This window comes from Eimeria acervulina, genomic scaffold (genome assembly GCF_000499425.1).
Source record: "Eimeria acervulina Houghton genomic scaffold, Eah_scaff876, whole genome shotgun sequence".
Classification (NCBI taxonomy): Eukaryota; Apicomplexa; class Conoidasida; order Eucoccidiorida; family Eimeriidae; genus Eimeria; species Eimeria acervulina.
This window is the reverse complement of record NW_013547098.1, coordinates 29-12,147: the sequence shown is the minus strand read 5'-3', so window position 1 is coordinate 12,147 and position 12,119 is coordinate 29. Positions and strand designations below refer to the sequence as shown.

Below are 12,119 nucleotides of genomic sequence, written 5' to 3'. Positions count from 1 at the left end.
AGGAGGTGCAAAGGCGCTCAAAGCAGCTCAAGGAGATTCGGATTTTCTATTCTCCTCAATCCAGACGGAGCCACAACCAGTCAACAACTCGAGCAAATGTTAGTCCCAACTGCTGCAGCTGTAAATACAGCTTCTGCTGCTTCAGTAGAAGCTGCAACGCGAACAGCATCGGCAGCAGCAGCATCTGTTGTTCTTTCTGTTGCATTGAAGTATTGGAATGACCACTTGTGCATGTATCTTCGTGCATACGCACGCATCCCAGGGATTTCATATCAATCAGTTTGTCTGTTCTTTTCTGTCTACTTATCTCTCCAGGCATGCTGCAGCCAGTCGGCAGTTTGCGCGTCTGTGGGCCGAAAGCGGCGTTCAGAAGGAAGTCCGGAGGAGGAGTCGATACACCCCAAGGGTGACACGCGGCAAAGGGGGAAGGCGAGAGGTGCTGCGGCGGCGGCTGCAGCAGCGGCTTCTGCTGCGGCAACAGAAGGAGGAGTGCAGCAGAATCAACTGGAGTGAGCCGCTGCAGCTGAAGGCCCATCATTTAGAGCGGCTTATAGCAGCGCTTAAGGACAACAGCGATGCAGAAGAGGACGCAATAAGACGAATCGAAGAAAATATATTAAACACAGCGGTGCTGCAAACACCACATGCAAAAGAAGGGCCTGTTCCTTCTGGCCCACAATAATCAGCTAATGCCGTAAAGTGTTACGCGCGTAAGCCTCTGACAGACAGACACCGGTACGGTCTTCCTTACCTCTGCAGTCGCATGCACCTGCACGCAGCAGCATGCGAGCCGTGCAGGCGCATGCAGATGCATGCGACTGAAGGCGTCCGCTTTATTTACGCCAACTCGCACACGCACCTTCCACAATGCATATATATATATATATATATATATATACATATATATATATATGAACACACGTAATGGCGTCGCGTGCGACAAAATAGCGAAACAAATCCCCCAGCAAAAACGGCGATAAGGACTTCGAAGCCCCTCTTAAGCAGCAGATTTCCTGACCCTCAAACAAGCCATCTGAACGGCTGAGTTGGAGTATAATGCACAAATCATATGCATAATCCTCAATACATGAATTATACTGCATGTGAAAAGTGCGTTTACAGCATAAATATATAGAAACAATGGAGGAAACAACAGTTGCGGGGGTCACGCAAACAGCGAAGGAAACAAGCGGAAGAAGAAAAGCAAACTACGGCTGCTGTAGCAGCTCTTCCTTCCCCATCGCTTTTAGATTGCTTAACCTAAAGTACCTTCCAAATTGTCTTTCTCCCCTTCAGTAGGATCTAAACCAGAGTACGCTGAGGCGTAACCAAGACGCGACTGTGAGCTGGCCTCTACTTTTTTCTGAGTAATAGGTCTAAACGCCTAACATCTGTACATCTAAATAGCGAACAACACGCTCAATCTACTGGTATATCTTCGCGTATAAATCGTTGCCCTGTCAAACAACACTCATTAATTTCGTTTCCACCGCCTCATTCCCCCCTCCCATTCTGTTGAGGTGCTGCTGGCCTAGCTGCAAGTGTTGGGGCGGCTGCACCTGCTGCTGCAGCAGCACCTGCAGCTTCTCGCCGAGGCCACGGCACGCAGCAAAAGTTGCGCATGCATGTGCGTGCATGCAGCTGCAAGTGGCCTCCCAAGAACAAGGGCGGAGTATGAAAGAAGAAAGCTAACGCCTCAACCGTAGATGGTGTGGCACTTGCCCATGGTGCTCTTAATGTGCAGTCGCTTCACGTTGTTCCAATTCTTTTTCAGCAAAGAAACGAGGAAGTTGATCGCCATCGTCAGGTTGTAGCGCACCTGTATGTACAACCCAAATACACAGCACACACTAACCATTTCGACTAAATACACCAAGCCCTCCAGATACTCAACATCCACTAACACACACACCCCTCACAGCCACTGCAAACAGGGCCAATGCCTATAACCCAAACCCTAAACCCCAACCCATACGCACTAAACATGACTGCATGCACTGCATACCTGGGCCTCAGTCATCTCCACGTTGGCCACAGCGACGCCCATACATAGGACTTTCTTGAGTTGAAACTTGACAGAGGAGCGGACCTCAAGGATTTTGTCTTCTATTTTGTCTTGGTGTGTAATCAAGGTGGGGAACTTGCCGGCTTTGTTCAAGCCAGGCCCGAGATAACGCGGGATCTGCGGAATCAGAGCCTGAGAGGCCAAGAAGGCATCGTACCTAAACGCATGCAAAAGCAAGAAATTAAGGACAGTGTGCAGATTGGCAAACGCAGCCTGCGCTCGCTCCAGACACGCTCAAAAATATGAAGATGAGGAAATTCCAATGCGAAAGAGTTGAACTCACTTGCGAGCCAACTTCTTGACGATCTTCTTGTTCTTGTTTATCTTCTTGAGGGCCTCAATGTCCATGCAGTCCAAGCCCAACGCCTTCGCCTCCTCCATGTGCACGGCATCGCCAATTACGCAAACCTGTGCCGAAAGACGATATACGACAGCCAGAGATGCAAACGAGGCGCAGCACGACAAATTCAAAAAAATACGCGCCTAAGCAAAACAAGCGAGGGAAAAATACCTACCTTCGACTTAGCACGAGGCACGTGAGGCAGCCTTACAGACCCGGAGAAACGCTTGTCTCTCTGCGTGTCATAGTCCTTCAAGCCTGCGCCAAAACAACCCACAACAGATTCGCAGGTATGATTGCTTAAACAAAGTCACAACAGTTGATGACAATTAGGAAAAACACGTGCTGCGCGCATGCAGCATATAAGATGGAGTGATTTCCCCACTGATCTGCAGTTCAATCGTCTCCACGAACTTCCTCTTCTTCTCCTGCGACCCCTTCAAAATGGAGGCGATGGCCGCGTTGAGGGTCTCCTGGCTTAGCTTGCTGCGCAAAAAACCAAGGAGAGCATACGCACGCACCGCCATTCAGATTCTGGCAACAAGCTGGCTCATAAGTAGAAGACATAGAACTGCATCAAAAATTCTTCGCGTTCCCGCATCGTGCACACACAAGCAGGCGCCTCGTTAGGCACGGAGCAATGCATCGTCAGCTTCTTCTCCTTCCGGATGTACATCGCAAACCGCAACGAATACTTCCAGGAAGGCAGGAAGGGCAGTCGAAACAGCCTCTGGAGTTTTCAAAGAAGGCAGTCAAGTCGAAAACACCTCTAAGGCAATGTACACAGCCAGCCTCCCTCGGTAAAAACCCAGCTACTGTCCATACGGCATGGTTCTGCCGACCAAGCATGTACAAAACGTCCAGCCGTAGGCATCACATTCCTGCGTGTGGAAACAGGAGACCTTTTCTTCTTCCCCCTAATGTTCTGGTATGTTTGTTCATGAAGATGCAAAAGAAGAGGTTCAAATAATCAAAATCCGCGATTCTAAGGGAAGGGTCTCCCCACCGCTGCCCAACCGATGAAATGTCGCCAAGGCGGGCGTACCTCATTTTGGTGTTTTCAGAAGCAGGCGATCAGCACAGAGTCCTGAAGATCCCTCCCGAGGCTTTTCTTTGCTCGGTTCTGTTGCTTTTCTACCGAATTCACTCTTCAGCGCAGCAGGTTGTCGTATACCGTGGGGTGGGGCGCTACGGCTGCAGCCCCGCAGTTCATGTTTGCCTGTGATGTGGGGGGAGAGAGGGCCAGGTTCTCATGCGTTGCATCTTCGGCGGCGCGTTGAGTTCGTGTTTTTGCGGAGTATTGTACTTTTGTGCGACAACTATATTCCTCTCTGCTGCTTGAAGCTGCGCCCGTCTCCTGTCGGCCGCCTCCCTCTGCTTAGCAGGCACTGAAGAGCAACAGGACGCTGCAGCGTGTTGAGGGCCCATCACAATGGCAGACTCCAAGGCTCCATTTACAGTGCGTATTCGCAAGTTATTGACGAACCCTCTGCTGCAGCGGAAGCAGATGTGCGTTGATCTTCTGCACTTGGGGCGGGCGAACGTGAGCCGCAAAGAGCTGCAGCAGCGCCTCATGCAGCAGTTCAAGGTTCAAGACCCTCGCTGCGTTATCGTGGGTAACCTCTCTACTGCATTCGGTGGTGGCAGAAGCAGAGGACAGGCCTGGATTTACGACGACTTCAAAGCCGCACAGCGCTTTGAACATCGGTACAGACTCGTCAGGATGGGTGTCGCAGAGGCCCAGCCCAAAAAGGGACGCAGAGCCACAAAGGAACTCAAAAACAGAAAGAAGAAGGTAATTGATGCAGGCCTGAAAGTCAACTAACCAACTTGTTAATTAGTTCTTACCTTATCTTGTCGAGCGTCCGCCGAATCGTGCACAGTGGGCGCCCTCGTTGCAGGCAACTCGTCTTGCTTGTTGTTGACGCACTTATTTCGCATGCATGTTGGAATATGCATACACGACTTGCTGCTGCTTGGCTGCTTCTACCATATTGTGTGTTCCTGTTTCTGTGTTCACCCACAGGTGCGCGGAACGGAGAAGGCGAAGACAACAGCTGGAAAGCAAAAGTAAACGGTCTTTTCCCTCTCTCTGGCGGTTAATATTTCTTCTGCTTCTTTGGGGCATTTCTCCGGGTTCAAGGACCTGCCGAGGACTTGCCTCCCGGAGGGCTGTGTGCGCAAAGAGGCAGCAACTGCAGCAGCAGCAGCAGCTGCTGCTGCCGCTGTGCAGATACCTGAAGTGCACGCAGCCAGCACCGGCTGCATGCGGCGCCGTTCTTCTTTTCTTGCCAACAGAAATCTAGTTGTTTGTAATTTTGTTGGAGGGTCAAGAATGTAGCTTATTGGCTGCATCAGCACAGCAGGCGCAAACGCACTTAGGTTTATCCCTAGTAAGCTTTAGCGCTTCGTAGTTAGAAAGCGTGCATGCAAGGGTGGACGCATCTGCATAGCAGCAAGCGTTTCAGTTTTATATTCAACTGCTTACGAGGTGTTTGTTTACACCCTCTATACACCACATGGAGGTGGCTACATAGATGTGTCTACTCCCTAGCATTGGCTTTGGGTGTACGCGCACCGCAAAGTGTTGTAGTTTTGCTGTAATACGGGGACGACGTATGTTTTATGTTACCTCACGTAGAATCAAAGCAGAGAATGTCAGAAGCGGGCGCTCCAACACTTCTTCAGATTCTGCGCTAACCTAGCGGAGTTGTGGGTATTTCACGTGAGGTTTTGCTTTCTCCCTTGCGCTTGGAGTCTTAGCTTGCATGGGAGGATCAGTTTTTATTTGTCTGCTATCTGCTGCTTACGAGTAATCACTTACTAGTAATGTATTACTGCCAACGTTTAATGTCTCGTACGAGAGTGCCGTCTTTGTGCTTGTTTTCTTGTAGAATACTTCGTTATCGTCTACTGATAGAATCCTTTAGTGTCGCTTACTTGTGGAGTAATTTGTAATTGCTAAGTAGTACTATGCTATTCTTTTCTAGTGCCTTGGTTTCGTTAATCAAATGTCATCTCAATTTTTTAGTATATTGTTCGTGTTGGTTGAGGGAAGTTGACCCTCCACTGAAAATTCAGTCTCCTTGAAGAACAGCACAGAGAAAAGCTTGTATATTTAATGTGGCTTGTTTTTGTACACGGTGATGATCTTACTTTCTGGGTTTTATTGCTCTGGGCATGAAAAGAGCCGCCCTACGCATTGAGCATATATGCACTACTTCTCCCAGCCTTAGTATTTCGATGCTGTTTTTTTTATATATAGCAATAGGTGTATTATATATATACATATACATTATATATATATATCAACAAAGTATATACATAATTATACATATGTATGTTATATATATAAGCTTGGACTGCTGCCGTCTCTCTGCGACTAATGACAAATTGGGGAGGCTTTGCGCTCCTCCAAGTATTCATACACGCAGTTTTCTGTTTTTCTTAATTAGGGAAAGCTTTATTTAACTTGCAGAGGCGTACAGACGCCGATACGAACGGCACACGCTTAGACCATGTAAATGGTGATCCTTTTGATTGTTGTCGTTGATGTAGGTTTGTTTTACTTGCTTTGGTCATAAACAATAATTTTTCGTTAGAAACACTTCGCGTGATGGATTTGCGTTCGCTCTCCTACCTGGCTGCATAGTTTTGTGCCTTATGGTTTTCTGTTCTTCGTCTTCCCACTTTCCTGTGGCACTTCATTGTGTTTCTCTTTGCCTTTTTGCCCGTATTTATCATTTTCGTTTATCTCTCAACTTTTTTAGACTCAAGATTCACAGAAGGCGAAGCGTCTGAAAGAACGCAACTGCTTCGTGTCTGGCTGTGCCGTTCGACGGTTCATCTTGCAGCTCCTGTTCTGTGCTGAATTATTCCGTTTTCCAATATCTTAAATATTTCCTTGAAGATTTATCATGGTTTATCACAATATTACACTGAAGAGTAACACTACAGCTCGGCCATCGAGCCACAGCCAGTAATTGTAGCGGCATCTACTCACTGTTGCTGCAGGATAGATTTTGTGTTCTTCGTTCTCGTTGAGGCTGCTGCGAACTAAAGCCAACAAGTGCTGAGTCGCAAAAGAGCTTCTCCCTCCGCCTCTCTTCCTTGGTTTTCGTACAGGCCTGCCGCTTGCTCGTGCAGCGCTTGCGTCAAAAGCATGCGCTGCAGCAGCAGCAATACAACAGCGGCGGCAGCAGCACTGATGCAGCAGCGACACTTCTGTTGAGTTGAACATACCCTCTGTAGAAGCTTTAGCATTTTAATGGGGGCAGCGGCCTCCTCCAGTTTGGAAGAATATGCGGCGTCAGCGGACGTTCGAAGCGAGCTGCAGCAGACGCAGCAGCACCCGCATCAGGGAGGGGAGTTGCTGCAGCATCAGCAAGAGCACCAGCAGTTCATGAGGAGAGGAGGAGGAGCAGCTGCGGACCCCCCTCTAGTGCCTCCAACTGCAGCGCGGAATTCACTCTCTGCCGACGGTGATACCTTTGCTGCTGCTGCTGAAACAGCTGCAATACCTGCAGCAACACTATCAGCAGGTGCAGCACCAGCAGGTAGTGATGGCTTGATGGATCGAGCGTCTATGTACGCAGGTCCCCAGAAGGGGATGCGATCAATGGGCTTGGATTCTCTTTTCCAATTGCCTAAGCTGGCGCTAGCTGCTGCTGTGTGGCCCGATGATGCCTCATCATCATCGGGGTCCTTAGCAGCTGCAAAAAAGGTGCTGCAGCAGCGGGAGGTTCGGGATCCGATCCCCGCCGTGCATGCATGCCTCAGCCGCTACAAAACCATCCTCTTGCAAAACCGCCTGGCGGCGCTCGAGAAGAAAGATAAGAGAGGAGAAATAGAAGGGGGGGCTTCAAGGGGAGAGACGTCATTTAGAGAAGGTGGAGGCTTACACAAAGAAAGCCGGGGAGTACCTACAGCTCAATGTGTGATTCCACCTGAAGACGCCTTCGACTGCATTTCACTTGCAGGGCTCACAATGATGGAGACAGGCCTCCTTTCAGATCCTTCTTTAGGTTGCCTCTCCCGCTGCGTCGGCACTTACAAGAAGCTGTACAGACTTAGACTGCAGCTGGAAGATAAACTGCAGCAAACAGAACGGAGGCTGAGGAAGGCAAAGAACACAAGAAACTCTTACAGCATAAGCAAGCACAGAAACATACGGAAACCCCATAATGGCCAACAAGAAGTCACGCAAACTGACAGCAACAGCAGCAGCAGCGACAGCAACCGCTACAGCGGTGCAGAAGGGAAGAACTCAAAAGGTGCTTCTTTTGAAGAACGCTCCAGAGAAGGCCGAAGAAAACCTCCACTGCAACATATCGAGCAGCAGCAGCAGCAAAAGGCACATAAGCGGCAGCAAGATGATGTAAAGACTGCATGCAGGGGTGCCGTTGACTGCGCGTCTGCTGGTGTTCGCCGGGTGGCTGCTGCTGATGATGGTTCGTCCTCTGTTGCTGCTGGCTGCGCAGGAGATCCCCAGGAGCTGTTGCAGTTGCAGTGTACGTACATGGAGTTGCGAGAAGATATTGAAACCTTACAGAGGGCCTGTGGGGAGTTGCATGCGCTGCTGCAGCAGGTGTGGCTGACTGCGAAAATGCCTTTAGAACACAAAATAAACAAAGTGGAATTCAGACGCCTTTGGTGCTGTGCAGAAAACAACAAGCAACAAAACCAACTAGCCGACAATCTCTTCGAACTCTGCCGTCGCGAAGCCAACCGACTTGAAAACCCCACCGACAATAGAAACAGCAGAAGCAGCAGCAACCCTAGCAGCAGCAGTAGCGGAAGCCACAGCAGCAGTAGCGGAAGCAACAGCAGCAGCAACAGCACGGGCAGCAGCAGTACCAGCGGCAACAGCAGCAGCAGCTGCCGTTGCGGCTGTGGAGGTGGGGATTCAGACCGATTGACGTTCACAGATTTGCTGCACCAGCTACCCCCAAAGGCGCTGGAGAGTATGTGGTGCCGTGCAGAGTTGCGTCGGAAGGAAAGACAGCAGTTCCGGTACTTTTGGATTTAGATGTTTTAATAAACTTTTTCCCTTTATTTCTGTCTTCTCCGCACTTCGTATAATGCCCCGTTGTGCGCTAGTGAGATGAACACAAACTGTGTACAAGTGTTCCTTCTTTCTGGGACAGCAGCAGCAACAGCAGCAGCGACAACAGCAGCACCATCAGCAGCAACTGCAGCAGTAACTGCAGGAGCATACGTAATTCTAGCAGAATTTGCTGCATTAAGACGAGCAGTTTGGGGTCCGCCAAGAAAAACGCGACGACCTGCATGTGCGGACGTCTTTTGCAGACATCCACTGCGGTGTACGTACACCCCAGTGGGGAGGAAGTTTTCGTGTTCTTGTGTTGTACTCTTCTTCGCATTTTATTGTTTATGGATATGCACTATGCGAATGCCGTTCTTCCCTCCTTCGTATTTAAACCACCGCCCAAGACGGCTTTCGGTGCTGACAGCTGCAACAGCAAATGAATGGTCGTTAGACAAAGAAATGCCGTTTACTGAGCCGCCAGCCCCAATGCATGCACCAAGCACAGGGCGCAGGGAGCCGCCCCCTCCTTTCTCTGCACGCAACGGAAAGCACGAACATTGATGCGTCTGCAAAAGACACAAAACTGCAAGTTTTTAAACAGTAAAATTTCCGTGGCTTTATCACCGCCTCCACGTTTTAGATGGAGCAGATGAATGCGAAAGTACACTCGATGAATTGTGCAGGGCCTTTTGCTGCATGCGCAGCGTGAAGAAGCGCACAAACCCATAGAATTTCATGTAGGAGGTGCCAACTGAGCAAAACGCTAGACGCCAACCGAACAAAATCTAAACCACGATTAAACACAAATCTACGCAGCAAATGACCGCAACCGTAACACTAATCAATTACATCAATTACACAGAATCGATGCATCAACTGAACAAGAACTAAACACCAACAAAGGAGAGGCAAGACAGCAACGAAACGTAGTCAAGATCAGAGCTGACCACAACTGGGAGACGATTAATCATTCACAAGCGAGGCATCCATTCAACAGAATCTGGACGCAAAATGAACATCAGCCGCAATCTACACTTACTGGCTGCTTGGGAGGCCTCCCAGAGCTGCACAGTTCCCTCTTCCAGGCCCACGAGAAGTGCGTCAGTGAAGGGAAAAGCGCAAACCGCAGAGACAGCTGCTGCTGCTGCAGTGGCTCGTAGAGGCGCTGGAGCTTTCTGCAGCGCCTGGAGTGTGTGCGTAGCTTCCGAGGTGTCTCCGGAGGCAGCAACCGCAGCAGCGTGCTGGCTGACACGCACACAAGACAGCGGCCGCTTGCAGCTGCTGGTGAACAAAGCCAGCAAACCCCCTTGGGTCCCGCAGGCGAAAAGAGATGGCGAGAGCAGCGACACAGAATCCACGCACGACCCCAGAGGAGGGAAGGCTATGTGTGTGTCTTGCACGAGCTGCACGTAATCAAAACAACCGCAAAAAGACAAAAACAAATATGACCAAAGAATGATCACGATCCCAAGTTTAAGAAGCAGATGAAGGGTTGTTAAAAGCATAACAGAAAAGACAACGCCGTCGACAGATGGAGTGCCTCTCATCGCACATACGAATTTGAAAGAATGGAGATAAACCGATGCAGACGTAAAATACAAACGAACAAGCATCAAAGTGAAGTGAATGAGCAAACAAAGAAAAACAACAAAGCAAACCAACAGAGCGGTAGGCAGGCACGCATGCAGTTCAACAAAAACCAACGGCAGGCGGACAGGCAGTCAACGCCACTGCTGCAAATAATAAGCAAACAAGCAAGGCACCATCAGCTAGTTGCCGTAGCGAGTCGAAAAGACTTCTTTTTCTCTCTGTTCCCCCCACCCCCTCAAGTCCCGCCTCCACTGAACTGTGCCGAGAATTAAGAGTGTCGCCAGTTATTACGAAGAGCCGCTGCTGCCCAGAAAGCAAGCAGCATCAGGTGCTTTCAATTTGAACTAAATCCTTTACTTATTCTTGCGTTTGCTGGGTCGCTATCTCCGCACCTTCCAGTTTCTGAGGGTGCCGTCGCTGCCTCCTGTGATAGGTTTGTTTGCTTGCAAAGTGTCTATACAGTTGATTTCTGAGGCGTGGCCATAAAAGCAGTTTGAGAAGCTGCGGCAGCTGACACTCCAACTTCTGATGGACTTGTCGGCGCTGCAACTCAGCAATTGGCTTTCAGCGTCCGTCGCCCCCAACTTCCCGCCGTTCAAACAGAGGCCAGTCACAGCTCCGCGGTGTCCACGTAGCTCAAATATACACCTACAAAAAGCCGAATTACAGAATCAATAGGCTGCTGTTGGTGCACGCATGCAAATGCAGCACACCAGCTGCAGCAGCACTTGTCCATCTGCGGTTTCGGCAGCTTTTATGAGTTGCGTAAGCCAAAGCTGGAGTAACATAACAGTCAAGTGCATGAACAGCAGCGTATATGTACGATGAACCAGCGTTTGGGTATACGGACACCTAATATTCCTGACACAACAGCTGCATACCTTTCGTTAGAGGCGCGAGGGTCCCACGCTTTGATGGTGTGATCTGCGCCTCCAGAGAAGAAGAGCCGTTCATCATCGGCGACGCAAACGCTTAAAACAGCTCTAAAATGGCCTCTAGAAGAGTTTGCACTAATTCCATTGCTCTTGCTGTTGCTGTTTCTGTCTCCTGCAACAACGAAACAGTTTCGCTGGCCCTTGAAAATCACCTTCTTTCCAGTCTCTAAGTCCCACCGAATCACGCAGCAGTCCTTCCCGCCAGTGTACGCACAACCGCTGCTGCTGCTGCTGCTGTTGCTAGGGTCGCAGCTTCCCTCTCCAGGGAGGGCAACGCATGTGACGGGGAGTTTGTGGCCTTTGAAAAACGCCGCGTCTTTTAGGCGAATGTCGGCGGCCACAGACGACATCTGGTGAGAAGAAAGCTGAAAAGGCAAAGAAAAAGAGAAAGACAGACACGCAGGCAATGGCGGCATATGAGGTTCTTCAAAAGCATAAGACCGCTGCAACAAACCGATTTAAAAATGTACATGAGGCGACGAAGTTTGCCCTCCACGCGTTCTGAACCCCAAACTATAGGCCCTAAATAGCAAGCTGGTGGTGTTTGTTCTTTAGACCCACTTTGCCTTTCTCTGCTTTCTTCTTGAGTTCTGCTGCCAGGGCCTCCTTCCCTTCTTCGTATTCACACAAATCATCATCATCTGAATCCTCATTATCTCTGCTGCCGTCGCTGTCTTCTGAAGACGCAAAGGCAGGATCTGGTGCTTCTGCTTCTCCTTGTGCTTCAGAAGCAGAAGGGAAAAGTTCTGAGGGGCCCTTCTTTGGCCGCCTCCCCTTTGCTGTCGCCGACACCTGGCGAAGGTACTCCTGCGCGATCCGTAGACGAGCCTCGTCTGTTGTTTCATCCGCTGCGCAAGTACGCACGCATGCATGCATGTATGCATGCTTGTATGTACGTGCATACATGAATACATGCATGTATGCATGCTTGCATATCGACGCACACATGCATAATTGCATGCAGACGGAGATATGGTTGTGGATGCTTGCCAGTGCACTGATGCTTGCGTGCATGCACACGGAGATGCAAAAGTGGTTGGGCAAGCAGGCAAGAGCCACAGAGGCGTTACAAACAAAGGCTCAGATCAGCAGGTACGCATAATGTGCATAATATTAGATGTACATCTTTCAGAAGCAAAT

The 12,119-nt window shown here is 49.7% G+C and overlaps 4 protein-coding genes across 4 annotated transcripts; 2 read left to right on the top strand and 2 right to left on the bottom strand.

Moving 5' to 3' along the window:
- Positions 1-1,696: 1,696 nt before the first annotated feature.
- EAH_00051240 (60S ribosomal protein L10a, putative) lies at positions 1,697-3,455 on the bottom strand (the record flags this gene model as incomplete). Its single annotated transcript, XM_013391244.1, has 6 exons — positions 1,697-1,819; positions 2,006-2,222; positions 2,349-2,473; positions 2,581-2,663; positions 2,791-2,891; positions 3,412-3,455. The coding sequence occupies 6 exons, from the start codon at positions 3,453-3,455 to the stop codon at positions 1,697-1,699; spliced, it is 693 nt and encodes a 230-aa protein (XP_013246698.1).
- A 382-nt stretch (positions 3,456-3,837) lies between these two features.
- EAH_00051230 (40S ribosomal protein S24, putative) lies at positions 3,838-4,479 on the top strand (the record flags this gene model as incomplete). Its single annotated transcript, XM_013391243.1, has 2 exons — positions 3,838-4,200; positions 4,432-4,479. The coding sequence occupies 2 exons, from the start codon at positions 3,838-3,840 to the stop codon at positions 4,477-4,479; spliced, it is 411 nt and encodes a 136-aa protein (XP_013246697.1).
- A 2,193-nt stretch (positions 4,480-6,672) lies between these two features.
- EAH_00051220 (hypothetical protein, conserved) lies at positions 6,673-8,433 on the top strand (the record flags this gene model as incomplete). Its single annotated transcript, XM_013391242.1, has 1 exon — positions 6,673-8,433. The coding sequence occupies one exon, from the start codon at positions 6,673-6,675 to the stop codon at positions 8,431-8,433; it is 1,761 nt and encodes a 586-aa protein (XP_013246696.1).
- A 487-nt stretch (positions 8,434-8,920) lies between these two features.
- On the bottom strand, positions 8,921-11,827 carry EAH_00051210 (U3 small nucleolar ribonucleoprotein complex-associated protein, putative; the record flags this gene model as incomplete). Its single annotated transcript, XM_013391241.1, has 6 exons — positions 8,921-8,986; positions 9,178-9,239; positions 9,494-9,857; positions 10,437-10,692; positions 10,926-11,344; positions 11,541-11,827. Coding segments are annotated over 6 exons (1,454 nt in total), but the record flags the coding sequence as incomplete, so codon positions are not given.
- Positions 11,828-12,119: the final 292 nt, after the last annotated feature.